Genomic DNA, 15,885 nt, shown 5'->3' with positions numbered 1-15,885 from the left:
GCAGAGTAAATCCTGACCTCTCTATGCACTGGCTCACTATTAAAAACCTTGTTCTCAAAGGATTTGGTCACGAAGGTATAACTGTACTGGGCAACCAGCTTAGTTGCTGTAAACACAGTCCTGCCTAAAGGAACTGTATTTAAATGCATGAGAGGCAGCCTCTAGTGGATAGAGAATTTACCTTGAAGTCAAGAAGATCCAGGTTCAAGTCCCTCTCTAATGTAGATGCACACTGAGTATGTGAGAAAGTTTGTCTCCTTTGAAGGAGAGCATTCTAAGTGACAGCATTTGGGGAGTCACACTGCAAATCTATCTATCATTATATTTGTAGGAGGTAAATGCATATCTATCTTTTTTCAGTGGCCTTAAGACAGGAAGTTGAAAATACTTCAAATCCACTTGGGTCTTTGCCCCCTCCTTCTTAGAACAAACCCCTCAATATTACTTGAGGGATTTTTAAGGGGGAAGCAGCTTCCACTTGATCGAATATGGCCCAAGTCAGAGATGCTTCCTGCAAAGCACCCGGGAACATTCTCTTTTCCAATAATACCCGGCTTTGTCCGGCTTCAGCCTCCCTCCTGCGTCTCCCCCAGCTTTAGCAGCCTGTCCGTGGTTGTGAGATAGAGCTTCCCGAGAGTTTCTCTGCTCCTGCTGCTCACTCTCCCACTTGGAGACGTGCTCTTCAATCAGGAGTTTCGAGGTGTTGCTGTGGAGGGGATTATGGAGCAATTGACATAGAATTATGACTTTTGGTGGGGGAGAAAGCAGCAGGAGGAGATGAAAGTGGGAACAAAACAGCTCCTGTTTTCATGTAAATTTTACTAGCCCTACAAAAAAGAGAAAACTCCCCACATGCGCGCACACACACACACACACACACACACACACACACACCAGCTTCCCTAGAAAATGAATATGAGATTTTGGAGGATTTATTTGTTAAAGTTTGCAAGAACCTTCAAACAGCTGTTGAAAGGATATTGAATTTTTCAGGACATGGGCTGGGGAGGGGGAGGGGGAGATGACATGTTTAAAGGAGTGAAAGGAATTATTGAGGAGACCTAATGAAATGTTTGCAGGGGAAGAACCTGGCCGGGACACAGGGGAGGACTATAGGGTTAGTGATCAGGGTTACTGTGTGAGGCCTGCCTGAGGCATTTCTCTGATATACTCTACCACTGTGTGGGCCTTCGGACTTTGGGTGTCTCTGTTTCTCGGCCTCATAGAGAGCTGAGATGCCCCACTTTTTATAAAAAAGGCTTTGAAATCCTTGACCAAAATGAGCTGCAGATGTCTAAACTGTTTCTATTGTTAAGCATAGATGCATTTTTTCCATAGATGGTATTGTAAGCATATTCAACATAAGGATGTTATAAGAATGTTACCTTCTTTGGCAAATGATACCCAGTATAGGTAAGTCATGTTTGGTTGCAAAGCTATGTGGTTTAGTGAACAAACAGCTGGCCTTAGAGTTCAAATCTGGCCTCGGATGCTTGCTAGCTGTATAATCCTGGGCAAGTCACTTAACCTTGTTTGCCTTAGTTTCCCCATCTGTAAAATGAGCTGGAGAAGGCAATGGCAAACTACACCAATATCTTTGCCAAGAAAACCCCACATGGGGTCACGAAGAATTGGACATGACTGAAAAACAACTCAACAACAATTAAAGTGAGGAAGACCTTGGTCTAAGAGTTATCTCTTATATATAATAAATCTGTTACCATTTCACCTCTCTGTGCCTCAGTTTTACCATCTGTAGATTGAATATAATAGCACTAACCTCACAGGGTCATTGTGAAGGTCAAATTGACTAATATTTGTGAAGAGCTTTGTAAATCTTGAATAACAGCTAGTAGTAGTAGTAGTTGTAATAGTTGTGGTCAGAGGAGAGAAGGAAGAGGAAGAGGAGGAGGAAGAAGACCCAGTAGAAAAGGGAGAAGGGTTACCATGGTGCCACTGGAGAAGAGGGATCTCTCCTAAAAAATTAGCCATATGACCTTGGGAAAGTCATATAAGTTCCCAATGCTCTACAGGCTCCTTAAGACTATGAATAAGACATTTTCTTTACCCACTCCCCCCAAAAAGAAATAAGAAATGTTGGGTTACATACAGAATCAGTGATGGATAACATTATAGATTTTTAGCCCACTCAAAATTAACTCTTTTCTTCCTGTATGATCTATCAAATTATGAATATTTTTGCTACAAATATTAAAGGTTATATTAAGAAGTCTGAGATATGCCCTTGTCCTTAACTAGCTTTGTTTTGTCTCTGTCACTTTTCCTCACAGAAATGATTGACCAGAAAGCCTTGTATCATTTCAATTTGACATCCATGCAAGATTCAGAAATGGTTCTCTCAGCCACATTCCACTTCTACTCAGATCGGCGGTCTCGGTCCCGAGAAGTAATTTGCAAGCGTTCCAAAAACTCCTCCTGCCGCCTTCTGCACCTACAACCCCTCCCTCGCTTCCACCTGATATTCCGCAGCATCCCACAGAATGCAGCTTTTGGGCTGGTCAAGGGTAATGTGACTATCTTCCCCCACCAACGGGGTGTTTGGCAAGCCAAGGATATTTCTCATATAATTAAGGAAGCCAAGCAGGATGGGGAGCTTCTCCTCTTGGCTGAGTTCGATTCTGGGGAGAACGACCAAGTCTTCCATGGCCCCGGACCAAACAACATGCCCTACATCCTTGTCTATGCTAATGATCTGGCAATCTCTGAGCCCAACAGTGTGGCAGTGACTCTCCAGAGGTATGACCCCTTCCCAACCGGTGACACTGACCCAAGCCGCTCACCCAATGCCTCCACTGACTCCCGGGTGAGGAGGGACATTTATGTTCCTGGTTCCATCCATGACAATGAGCTTCCAGAGGTAGAATACAGTCTCCACCATCCCCACCACCTCCACCACACTCATCACCCTCAACACTATCATAAACATGACCTGTGGGAGAATGCCTATAAGGCACTAAAACCTAAATCATCCCGGAAAGACCGACGGAAAAAAGGACAGGATCATAATGAAATGCTCACAAAATCTCAGATGCTTAATTTTGATGAGAAAACCATGAAAAAGGCACGAAGAAAGCAATGGAATGAGCCAAGAATTTGCTCCCGGAGATACTTGAAAGTTGACTTTGCTGACATAGGGTGGAATGAATGGATCATATCACCTAAATCATTTGATGCCTATTACTGTTCTGGGGCTTGTGAGTTCCCAATGCCCAAGGTAGAGGAGGTTGTTTTGCTATTTGAATTCTACTTCAGTAGGACAATAATCATAATTTATTACTGGATAGAGGAACTGTGAAAATAAGTTGGGTCAATGACACATTTCTCCTACTATAGAACTCAAAACTAACAATGAAATATTCTCTCTCTCTTGACCCTACACTAGCTCTAAATGAATCAAGGAATGAACTCCCACTTTATCACCATGCCTTTCATTCTGTATCCGTCTGTTTGTCTCTCTGCTTCTCAAAAGCATTTGTCAAGGGTTCAAAACCTTGGAACAAGTGCTGCTAAGCTAAAGCATTTCTCATTTCCATGGCTTGCTGGACTTAAGGCCACGTAGCCCCCTCTAATAAGGAACGACATAACCATATTCAATTTTATGTTAAACAAATATGCCTACTAGAAAATTCAAATTCTATACCCAGAGCCATTAGTATTTCTGAAGCATCCAAACTTCTCCTAAAACCGTATGTTAACATGGGCAACCTTCTGTTGGAAGGATGTTGAGCTGGACTATATAAAGAACATCAATGCCTGTGCTAGGGAAGAATATCCCATAGACAATATCTATCTGTCTATCTATCTATCTATCTATCTATCTATCTATCTATCTATCTGTCTGTCTATTGATAAGAATTTAAGTACCTTCTGTATACCAAGCAATTTGCTAAGCTGTGGAGATACAGAAGTAGAGATCAAATAGTTCCTGCCCTCAAGGAATTTATATTCTTGTACTTTACTAGGTAGAAAGCCAGCCCCATAGTCAGGAAGATATGGGTTCAAGCCCAGCTTCTGATCTCAAAGCCCATCAAGTCAAAACCTCTCATTTACAAATGAGGCAATTGAGGTAAAGGGACATATTCAGCTAATAGCAGAGCTTGTACCTACAATTTCTCTGTGCCATTCTATCTCTTTAGTGAAGCTAAGCAGCTGAGTTGTTTTCAAAGTACAGAGTTGTCCATATTATGGAAGATGAGGGTCCTGCTATGATCTTGTGATTTCATTGGTATACAAAGCTTTCGATAAGGATCCCACCCCACCACCAATGCTGATTGACAACTGTTATGTAATTTCTAGCTTTAGAGAAATTCCTGGAATGCTGATTGGTTAAGTGACTTGCCCTGGGTCACATAGCTTGTATGTGTGAGAGGCAGAACATGACCCCAGGTCATTCTGAATTAGAGGCTAGCCCCCTATTAATTACACAAGATCATCTCTTCACATAAGAACTGACTTCTTTACTGGAAGCCAAGTTGAGATTTGTTTCTGATTCATAGTCTTTCGGTAGAACAAAACCATTGTCTTATTACAGCCATGCACAAAATTACCTTAATGGTTAAGAAAGTCATGATGGTGGGGTGAACTCCATTTCTTTTGAAATTAACTAGCCCTCTAAGTCGACAGTGTGAGCCTGAATCTTTCCGCAGAAGCATGGACCAGAGATCTGCCATTCAAATATTCCTCTCTTCCCCTGTGAATTGTTCTTAGAAGTAATGCCGATGTCCTTAGGTGGTAACCAACCCTCCCCTCAAGGTCAACCACCTGCTGCTTTAGCTTTAGGCCAGGTTCTGATGCCTAGAATTAAAGGATGTTAGAGGTAGAAGCAGCCAGAGGGGTCATCTAGTCCAAGCTCCTGATTTTAAAGATGAAAGCTGAGACCCACAGAGGTTAAATGACTTGCCCAAAGTAATACAGGTATTAAACAGCTGGTTTGAGATTCTAGCCTAGGACATCTGTCTCCTAAGTCCGGTCCTCTTTCTACTTTGCCTTGCTGCCTCTGGCATGTATTGGCCATCTGTTAGGACCCCATACTAGTAAACACGCCAGAACTGAATGACCTTTCAGATGCCTTCCAAATCTGAATTTTTATGACTTTAGATAAGAGGCAAAAATGGTACCATGCAAAGAGAGCTGGACTTGGTGTCACAGGCTCTGAGTCCACATCCCAGCTCTGCCACTGACTACCTGGGGAACTTTGGTCAAACCACTTTGGCCTCAGTTTCTTCATCTGAAAAATGAACGGGTTGGACCAGATGGCCTCTGAGGTCCCTTCCAGGTCTACATTTATCATCTTATATTTCCATGATCCTAAATGCTTAAATGCCTAATCTATCAGTGACTCTGGGGCATCTGTCTCAGAGCAAGCAATCAGCAGTCATTTATTAAGCACCTCCTATGTTCCAGGCACTATGCTAGGCACTGGGGATAAAATACAAAAAGCAATCCCTAGAATGAATCATAGGATTGTGAGGGGAAAACTCTATGTAAATGTGACTCTCCATATAATTCTGTCTAAATTAGTACTGCCATGTGACCTTAGACAAATGAATTAACCTCTCTGGGGTCTCATTGGTCAAATTGTGAATCCCACCTAGGTCCTTAGAAAAAAACTATCTCTTTCCCAGTCTTGTATCGTATCTACAAGGACTAAATATACACCAATGAATGGCTTTGCTCCTTCCCCATTTTCATAGTTCTGGATATCCCTAGATACACGTTTTCTATAAAATCTTTGACAATTTTGAGTCAGAAAGATATGTAATTAGTAATTTTAGGATTTACAAAATATTTGCTGAAGGTTGAGGATTAGCATGATAGGGCTGGTGGAAAGTTGGGTGAGAGGAAAAGGGAAAAATGAAAGAGCAGGAAGTGTATCTTTGAAAATCATCATCAGCATTGGAAAGAGCTCAAGAAATGGAATCTCGAGTATGATATCAGAAAAATCAATTTGCCTCCCTGGACCTCAGTTTCCTCACCTGTAAAATGAGTGGGTTGGATTAGATAATTTCTAGGACTCCTTCCAGCATCAGTCTATGATCCTTTGATCCTAAATGGAAGAAAGAAGCACCAACGTTTCGTAAGGATGAGAGGGAAACAAGGGTCAGAAAGATAGGCTGGGAGAATCTGGAGTGGCTGAGGTCACTTGGAGGGCAAGGAGTAGCTTTGGTTTGAGCTGGGGTGTGGGAGCAGTGGAAGGACTTGAGGCTGTGTTCCAAGTCATTTTTCAGAGGTAGGATTGTGAATGTGCCTTGGCAAGTGGCATTTGCCACTCTTTTCATCAACTCCCAGGAACAGTACTTTGGGCCTTAGAGGATAAATCCTAACCTCATCAGAGCAGCCTAGTCTTGATGCAGTTTCAACATCACAGTTCTCTTACCAAGTCACAACTCCTGGTGAGAGGAAATAACATTTCCAGGCCCCCATGAGCATTAAGTGGGAACATTATGCCATGTGTTTGTAGCAGCAGGCCAGCTTGCATACTGGTGGGAGCGTACAAAATTCCAAATGGGCTTTCCCAACATCCTCTTGGGCGCATTAATAATCATTAGCATTTATATAATGCTTTAAAGTTTGCCAAGTGCTTTGCATAGCTTATCTCTTTTGATCCTTACAACAATCCAGTGTAATGGGTGCAATTATTATGCCCATTAAGCATGTTCAACAAATATTTATTAAGCACCTACTGTGTGCAGCATACTGTGTATAATCTATTCTGTCTTTGGTATACAGAGAAAATACTACTGGGACTTGATACTATGGTAGAGTATAAGTCAAAGAAAAGAGCATGGCGTCTGGGAAGGATCAGTGGTCCAGGAGTCCTGTGACCTAGAGTCTAATCCTTATTTTACCGCTTGATTTGATGCAAATTTGATGCAATTTACCACCCCTAGCAGGGCCTCAGTGAAATGAAAAGTTGTATTAGAAGGTCTTTAAGGCCCCTTTATTTCCCAGTTCTATTTTTTGTCCCTACCCCTCTTCCCCCAAGCAGAAGCAAAGGACCAGCCCACAGAGCCATGCTCTTGTCCACTCAGTTTTGTAATAGTACTATGCATTTATTCTCAAAATGGCTGCATAAGGTTAGAGGTAGAGTTTTGGGCCATGTGGTGAAATAAAGCTACCTTGGCCATGTAGAAGCCAAACTCTCAAACTTTGCGAGCTTTTTTGTTTTATTTCCAGATTAGGAGAGTTGATTTATTCTGGTCCACTCACACCAGCTTGCCTGATAATTACAAGATGGCAGATCAGGGTTAGGTGTCTTCTTTGGGTGTGTCTCGGTTGTTACAGTCTTCTGGGACCGTCTGTTGATTTGGTACCTCCTTCTCACCCCTCACCCCGACTTTTTATTAGCTTTTTTCAGTCTGTATAGCCTTTAAAAGCTAGAGGATGGTTTATTCTACCTAAATCTACTTTGTGGTTGCATTGAAGGGGGAAGGAGCATGGGAGCAATGTTGGAAGGGGAGGAATAGAGCTAGGAATTGGTGAACCAGCTAAATCTCCCAATGAACTCTCCCTGATAATAGGATGGTTAGAGCTAGAAGGTGAAGATGATGGTTTCTGTATCAGAAAAATCAACTTTTCTCAATAGGCTCAGATGAGTGTAATTCTCTTCTGGGAGTCCTCATGGCTCCTCAGAGGCAAAGCCAGCTGTGCTCACCCTCCAGAGAGGAGTTATTTTAGAGTTCTGATCACCTCCTGTCCTTTCTCAGGAAAATAGTTCTTCCTCACTGCCTGAGCTAAACATTCCCTTCTCTAAGAAAAAGCCACAAATCTTCCCCTTGGCTTTGGCTGTAGAAACCAAGCCACACTAGGGTCAAAACCACGGCCATGTGAGCAAAACCAGGGGTAAATTATGGGGTGTCAGGCATGGAGGTTTTAATGTTTGACTGTTCTCAGGGTTTGCAGAGTGACTGCTTAGCCTGGGAGGACAGTAAGTCAGTTAATAGGAAAAGTGTGTGGCTTCATTGATTTTACAGCTCATAAATATTTCTGAGCTTTTTTTTCAGTTTTAGAGAGAAAATATGTTATTTGATAGGCATTAGCCTCGTTTTAATTTTCATCTAAAGCACAAAATGTAATCAATACTGAAAACCACTTATAACCAATGAATCAAATATAATATAAAGTTGGTTTTCTCTTACTTCTCGATAATAATAATAATTTATAGCACCTACTATGTGCTGAACACTTTGCAGTTGCTATCTCATTTAATCCTTACAACAACCTTAAAAGGATGGGGGCAGGTAGGGAGAGATGGTATTATTATCCCCACTTTACAGATGAAGAAACTAATGCCATCTGAGGTTGACTGACTTGCCCAGGGTCACATAGCTAGTAAGCTGCTAAGTAAAATTCTAACTCAGGTCTTCTTGAGCCCAGGTCCAGCTTTCTGTGCACTGTAATTCCAACTAGCTGCCCCAGCTTAAAACACACCCTCAAAGAATCAATCAATCCAGGGCAATAATTATGTGTCCAGTACTAGACTAGATGCCAATCTAATACCTTTATTTGTTTTAAAAGAGCATTTATACGGCACTTAATATGTGTCAGGTACTATACCAAGCACTTTACAAAAATTATTTCATTTGGTCCTCACAATAGTCCTGTGAATTGGTGGTATTATTATTAACCTCATTTTTACAGGAGAGGAAACTGAGGTTAAGTGACTTACCCAAGGGTCACACAGCTCTGAAGTCAAATTTGAACTCAGGTCTCCCTGACTTTCTGACTTCCACTGCACTACTTAGCTGTCTTAGCACAGCACCTAGCACATAGTAAGAGCTTAATAAATGTTTATTAATTACTTTTTAAAAAATTAACATTTTATTGATTTTTTTGTTTTATGTCATTGTCACTTTCTAGTGACTGACCTCCCAATGGTTTTCTCTTGTCTCAGTAAAGTATGCTTATGCAAAACAGACCAATGCATTAGCACATATATCCTTCGTTTCACTTCTGTGGGGTGTCACATTTCTGTCAGGTGAAGGAGGTGTATTTCACTGTTCTATCTTCTGAAGTCATGACTGGTAGATGCGTTGATTTCACTTCCAGTGTCTTTCCATGTCAGTTTCCATGGCATTATTGAAATTCACCGTCTAACTCTATTCTTCCAATTATCTATAGTGTCCCCAGATCTTAATGAAGTTTTATATAAGTTATATATATATATATATATATATATATATATACACACACACACGCACATATATACATATATATGTATATATACACATGTGTAGATACATACGTATATGTTCATATAAATAACATATGTATACATATATGAAACTTAATGCAGTTTTATATAATGCAATTTATATAACCTTTATGAACTTCAAAAACACAAATTCTATGAACTTACAAAAAACATCATTTGAAAGTTTAATTACATAGATTTATTTGACACACTTAGTTTTTATAAATTGTGACCAAGGAAATTTTAACAAGGTAAGGAACCATATAATTATACATTGTGTGTGCAATAGTTTGGATGCACTTTCTCAGACAAGATGATGCTTTCCCAGACAAGCAGAGGTAATCCTCTGGCTTTGTTGCCTTGATCACCTGATCTATCTCCATTAGACCTTTTCTTGTAGGATTATAGCAAACTGCCATGTAGGCATCAAAACCTTCTCCTTTGGATAACTTTAAGATTAGGATTATGAATGCATTCCTTTCAAATCCCTGAGCAGAAGCTGAAAGATTTTATAAAGTTCGACCATTGAATAGAGCTATGTATAGCACAAGATAGTGGTTATGAGGAATTTTAATAAAAACATATTACTATTTTAAATTTTTAAATAATTAACCTTTTAAATGTTTTTATAATTTTGCAGCCTTTATGATTCTGACGTTATTTAAGTTTGAAAATACACTAAGACTTTTGGGACGCCCTGTGTTACATGTCACTCACTTTTTCTGTCAATCTTAAGCCAATCTGGCCATGGTTATAGGTGAAAATGAATAACACTGTTTCTTTTGCCTCTTTCTAGATTGTGCGACCATCAAACCACGCCACAATCCAGAGCATTGTAAAAGCAGTGGGGATCATTCCAGGCATTCCAGAGCCCTGCTGTGTTCCTGATAAAATGAACTCCCTCAGCGTACTGTTCTTAGATGAGAATAGAAATGTGGTGCTAAAGGTGTATCCCAACATGTCAGTGGAGACTTGTGCCTGCCGATAAGTCTCTGGGATGAACTTCTGTTAAAAAAAGAAAAGAAAAGAAAAGACAGAAAGGAAGGAAAAAAGACCCCATCTGATCATAAAAGCAGTGCATGTTGGGGACCTTGTGTCACGGAAATGAGGCCAGCTGTATTTATGATCCTGTTTATGTCAGTAAACACACACACACACACACACACACACACACACAGGAAAAACAACCCCATGAGGCTGGAGAAGGAGCTCTTCATTCTTTTGGAGATTTTTTTAATAACTAATGACAGCCCACTGAGTTCAAAAAATTCACCCAGTCTATGGGCCTTCCCAAAGGCCTTCTACTCTCTACTTACTCAGAGCTTGCCACCATTATTACATTAACTTTTCATCAAGACACCCCAAAATTATTCCTGTGCCTTTTTACATTATCATCTCATAAGTTGGGAAGTGGGCTTCACACTGTCTATCTAGCCTGTTGATTCCCTACAAAAAATTTTTTGTTTAAAACACTCACCTGCCTTTTAATATACATATTTATATTGAAAAGAAGGCTGTAATAAAGGGCTTAAATGTATATTTTCTTTGAGATTCAAATGTAGTGCACTGTATAAGCTTTTATACATATCTATATATACAGTATGTTAATATAACCTATTTTTGGTTACTTCCTCCTAATATATATTTTATTTTGCAAAAGAAGGGGGTACTCCAGTGTACCCTGCAGATGTGTGAGTTGCTGGGTTAATTTTGAGTTGTTGAGACACACATATTCTTGAAATAACACACATAGTAATATGTTTAAATACTAAAACAAAATAACCAAGATTTTATATTTTTGTAAATTATACTTTCTATACTATAGAATATGTTATAAGTGCTTTTTACTGAAAGCTAATAAATTAAAGTACAGTTGTATCTTTTTAAAATGGTATAGTTCTGTTCTTTCCTTCTTTCATTAATTAACTCCATTAATCAAATATTTACTATATGTAATGCTCTTGGGAGGATATAAAGTTATAGAAGGTACAAGCCTTATTTTGTAGCTCTCTAGTTAGGGAGATGAGAAAGGTATACACAGAGATATAGTACAAGGAAAGGAAATGATGAGTGGCATACAAGTGAGAGAAACAACTTGTTCTCTAAGGTGATCTTCAGTTCTATACCTATGATCCAGAACATGTTAGGAAAAGGTTCCCCCTAATGTTCCATTGTACTGTCCATTTCACCGATCTGGAGGAAAAACCGTTTTGGGACTGCCTGTATCCCAGCATCTTTTCATTCAGGCTGGTGGTATCCTGGGACTTCTGTTGTCTCTTCTCAGGGGCGTGTCCTAAACTCTGATCCCTACCCTCAAGGGCCATAAATCCTGAAATCAAATGTCTTCTCCTCACCAGATGTTCAACGGTGTTTGCCCTGGGCACCAGAATTCCTAGTTTTAGCCTAAGGTAGAAGCAAAGCATAACTTTTGCAGCATTTAGGATTACAGCCTTCAGGTTCTATTAATTGATAAGCAGCTATAAAGCACCTACTATGTGCCAAGTGCTGTCCTATGAACTCAGGACACAAAGGCAAAAATGAAACAGTCCTTACCCTTGAGGAGCTTATATTCTTTAGGGTGATTTCATTCTGTCCCACACTTATATGCACAATCCCAGTGAAAAAAGTAGGAAGTGTATTACTCAAGTGATATATCTGGAGAAAAGAGGGGAGTAGGAAAGAAAAGGAGAAATCGTATTTGTCTAATTATGTATTTTGGATAGGGGCCAGGTGGTGCAAGCAGATTAGGGTCAGGTGAGAAAACAAATATAGATCAGTAGAAAGAGCAACTTTGTCTCTGGTTTTAATTGTAAATTAAATATAAAATATAAATGTACCTAGATACAAGGAACATCATTACACGTAGAGTATGTCCCTTATCCTGACTTACTGAGAGTCCCCAAGGAACCCACTTAGCTCTGCTGATAGCTCACAGCTTCTGATTTAAGATTATGAGCCAAATTAATTTCTTTTGGACTTTTGTTTCTAATCAAAAGTAAAAAACAAACAGCGTCGGGGGCAGTGTGATATTGTGCAAAAAAAAAATCCACTGTCTTTGGAGTGAGATGGTATGGGTTCAAATCCTAGCACTGTCATGCCATAGGTTCAATTCCCAGCACTGCCATGCCACTTATGTGGCCTTGAATATGTTATTTTAACTCTTCAGGTCTCAGTGTCCTCATCTGTAAATGATGGCTAGCATTTATATAGCGCTTTAAGGTTTGCAAAATATTTTACAAACTCATTTGATCCTCGTAACAACTCCAAGAGGGAGGTGGTGGTGTTATCCCCATTGTACAGAGGAGGAAACTGAGGCACATAGAGGTTAAGTATCTTGCCCAAGGTGATACAACTAGCAAGGCAGGATTCTAACTCAGGTCTTCCCAACTCCAAATGATGCACCGCACCGCACCACACCACCTAGCTGCCTTTGGAAGTCTGTTCCAATGCTAAAGATGTGATTACATGATTGATTATTGACTCTCCTTTGTCCTCTTCGTGCATCACTGTCTTCACTGGCTTTTTACTGTAGTCCAAAATGTTCTCCTCTCTTTTCCATCTGTCACTTTTCTTTCATAGCATCTTCATCTATGTAATGAGAGGGTTAGACTAGAGGGCCTTGAAGGTCCTTCCAGTCTACATCCAGTCTATAAACTATGAATTATCCTCCTACCCCATCCACAAAAGTCCTTCTCTGATGCCTTATTGTGACATGGGGATGATGCTAAGTATGCCAAGGCTGTGCCAATGGAGTGAAAATGTTTGTAAATCTTATCAGCAGGAAAGCATTCGAGTATGGACAGCCTATGGATGGCTAGTATGGATAGCCCAATAATCATGAAATCACAGAATCAAAGATTTAGCACCTTAGATACCATCTCGTCCAATGTGTGTCTGAGCATGAATCTCTGACAAGTGGTTGTGAAGCCACTGTTTAAGACTTCTAGCAGTGGGGAACTCCTTCATCCTGATGCAACTAAACCCATTTCAGGTCAACTCTAATTGTTTTTTTTTAAAGTATTTCTTATGTCAAGTCAAAATCTTCCTCTTTGAAATGTTTACCTAGTTCTGCTCTCTGGAACTAAACAAAGCAACTGTATCCTTTTTTCCCAAACAACATCCCAGAAAATACTTAAAGACAGTTACCAAGTCTCTAAATTTCCTCTTCTTCCAGGCTAACTACCCCTTTTCTCTAACCAATTATTGGTAGGCATCATTTCTATCCTTTCGACATCTTTGTTACTGTCTCCTGGCTGTGCTCCACTTCATCAATGTCTTTCCTAAGATGTGGTGCACAGAAGTGGGTATAATGCTCAGGAGGCAGCTGGATAGCACATTGGACAGAGCATGGACCTGAATTCGGGAAGACGTGTTCAAATTTAGCCCGACACTTAGTAACTGTGTAACCCTGGGCCAGTCACTTAACTTCTTTGTGCCTCAATCTCCTCACCTGCATAATGCGGGTAATAATACCATCTACCTCGGGGTTGTTGTGAGGATCACATGAGATATTTGTGAAGCACTTCGAAAATCTTAAAGTGCTATATAAATGCTAGCTATTATTATTATCATTTGACCAGAGCAAAGGACAGCAAAACTGTTCCATCACCCCCATTCTTCACACTACATTTCTGTTAACTCGACCAAAGAACACTATAGCTCTCTTGGTTATGATGTCACACTGTTGGTTTGTGTTATATTACAGTCTACTAAAATTCCCAAATCTCTTGTTCAAATGAATTGTTATTTCTATCCATGCCTCCATAATTTTATACTGGTGTAGCAGATTTTTTTCAAGTATAGGATTTTGGTACAGTGATAACAGTGCCAAACTTGGAATTAGGAGAGATCTATGTTCAAATCCTGCTTCTGACACTAAGCTGGGGGATCTGAGATAACCAGCCCATTTAAACTCTCTTTGTTTCAAGGAACTCCTCAGGATTTATCTATGAAATCATCTAAGTCTTGAATCCATATCCAGAGTCCTCCCATGGAAGAAATCACACACTATTGCATATTTGTATGATAACCCTAGCACTTAGCTCCCAGGGGGATCAAAAGAGCTAGCCCAGTAAAATGAACTTAAAAGATAACAAAGATGTCAGTTATCTCTCCCTCTAAAATTTCATCTGATTTGAGTCAAAAATTTGTCTTGGCCTGTTGAGATCATTTTTGAATCTTAATTTTGTCATTAAATGATCTGGCTGTCCCTTACAGATTCATACCCTCTGTATTTTTATAAACATGTTATCTACTAAGGCATGATTATCATTGCCAAAAATGGTGAACCAAGCAAAAGACAGAGTCCTGTGGAACTTGCTGAGAGACTTCCTTCTATATCAACATTATTCCATTAATCACCCCTCTTTGGGCCCAGTTGTGCAAACAGCTATGAATACACCTAAGCATAATACCATTCAGCCCACCTCATCTTAACTGCAAGGTTACCCTAAGAGCTTTTGTCAATTCTTTGGCTGAAAACCAGGTTATATTATATCTATAGCAGTATCTTGAACACAGTGCCAGCACAGAGTTGGTGCTCAATAAATATCTATTGTGATGCCAGTCTAATTACTCTGCCAAAAGAGGAAACGAGGATCTTTGGGCATGACTTGTTTTTTTTAATATTTTATTTTTCCCCCAATTACACATTAAATCACTTTTATGCCTTGTTTTTTGAAGAAGCTTTTTCATTCTTGCCACGTGCCTTTCTAAGTGCTCACAAACTTCCCCTTCAGTGATGAAGAGTCCCTGTGCTTATTCAGGCAGATTTTTCTTTTGCATTTCTCTGGTTTCCAACCACACCTGCACACTCTGGGGAGTTGAAAAAGGGTGCTGAGAGGAAGTAACTGGAACTATAAAATGACAGGAATGCCATTAATTGTTGTGCTGAGTGGGGGGCTTCAAGCCACAGCCTGTAAATATTTCCAGGATCCTAGACTAAAGCCAGAAAGACCTTGGAGAGCATCTACTCCTGATGTTCTCCACAGGTAACAAGTAGCATAGGTGGGATTTGAACCCCTCTGACTCAAACATACAGCCCACCAGCACATGCACCTACAATACTCTGGACTGTGGCAAGAACCAGATTAAAACATAATGGGGAAATAGTTATAAAATAAAAATACAATGAAACAAAAAACTAAATCAATATGTGACTGATAGGGAGCCTTATGGATGGATAAGTGTTCGCCATTTTTATTTGAGTTTTATGCCACGGCTCAGAGGACTGAGTGCCCATACTATGAAGTCCCTTGGGCAGAATTCTAACCCTGGCCTCTGAATGGCACATCCAGCAAGGAGGAGAGACTGGCATGCTTAGGGACTCTACAACATACTTCATCACAACAGACAGAAACCATTTGGTGGTCACTTTGACTGGTGGGTAGAGAACTGCCTCATTCTCTTAGGAATCCAAGGGTTGGAGGTCACAGCCATGGGGACAGTAGAAACACTGGAGAGATCTACCTGAGCTGAGTCTGAAGAGACAGGTGACTTGTTGATTGCTGAGTTGAGGAGGAAGTGGAGCTAAAGTCCCTGTTGAAAGACAGCTCATGGCCCTGGTGAATTGTTTAAGGAGGTGCTTGGAGTACAGCGAAATAGAATATTCCACTCCTCTATCTATATGAATGTGACACTGAGTTTCAGTTCCCTGGTGCCAACTATGGAAG

General features: G+C 40.2%; 1 protein-coding gene across 1 annotated transcript in view; it reads left to right on the top strand.

Annotated features, from left to right (window-relative positions):
* GDF10 (growth differentiation factor 10) overlaps positions 1-11,103 on the top strand; it is a 22,096-nt gene extending 10,993 nt beyond the window's left edge. Inside the window, exons 2-3 of the mRNA XM_036769640.1 lie at positions 2,292-3,235; positions 10,011-11,103. Of these exons, the coding sequence (XP_036625535.1) occupies positions 2,292-3,235; positions 10,011-10,202 (1,136 nt within the window). The 3' untranslated portion in view covers positions 10,203-11,103. The remainder of the gene's footprint in view (positions 1-2,291; positions 3,236-10,010) is intronic.
* Positions 11,104-15,885: the final 4,782 nt, after the last annotated feature.

The sequence above is a fragment of the Trichosurus vulpecula genome, chromosome 8 (assembly GCF_011100635.1).
Source record: "Trichosurus vulpecula isolate mTriVul1 chromosome 8, mTriVul1.pri, whole genome shotgun sequence".
NCBI classification, from domain to species: domain Eukaryota; kingdom Metazoa; phylum Chordata; class Mammalia; order Diprotodontia; family Phalangeridae; genus Trichosurus; species Trichosurus vulpecula.
This window is presented reverse-complemented; position numbering and strand designations above follow the sequence as displayed.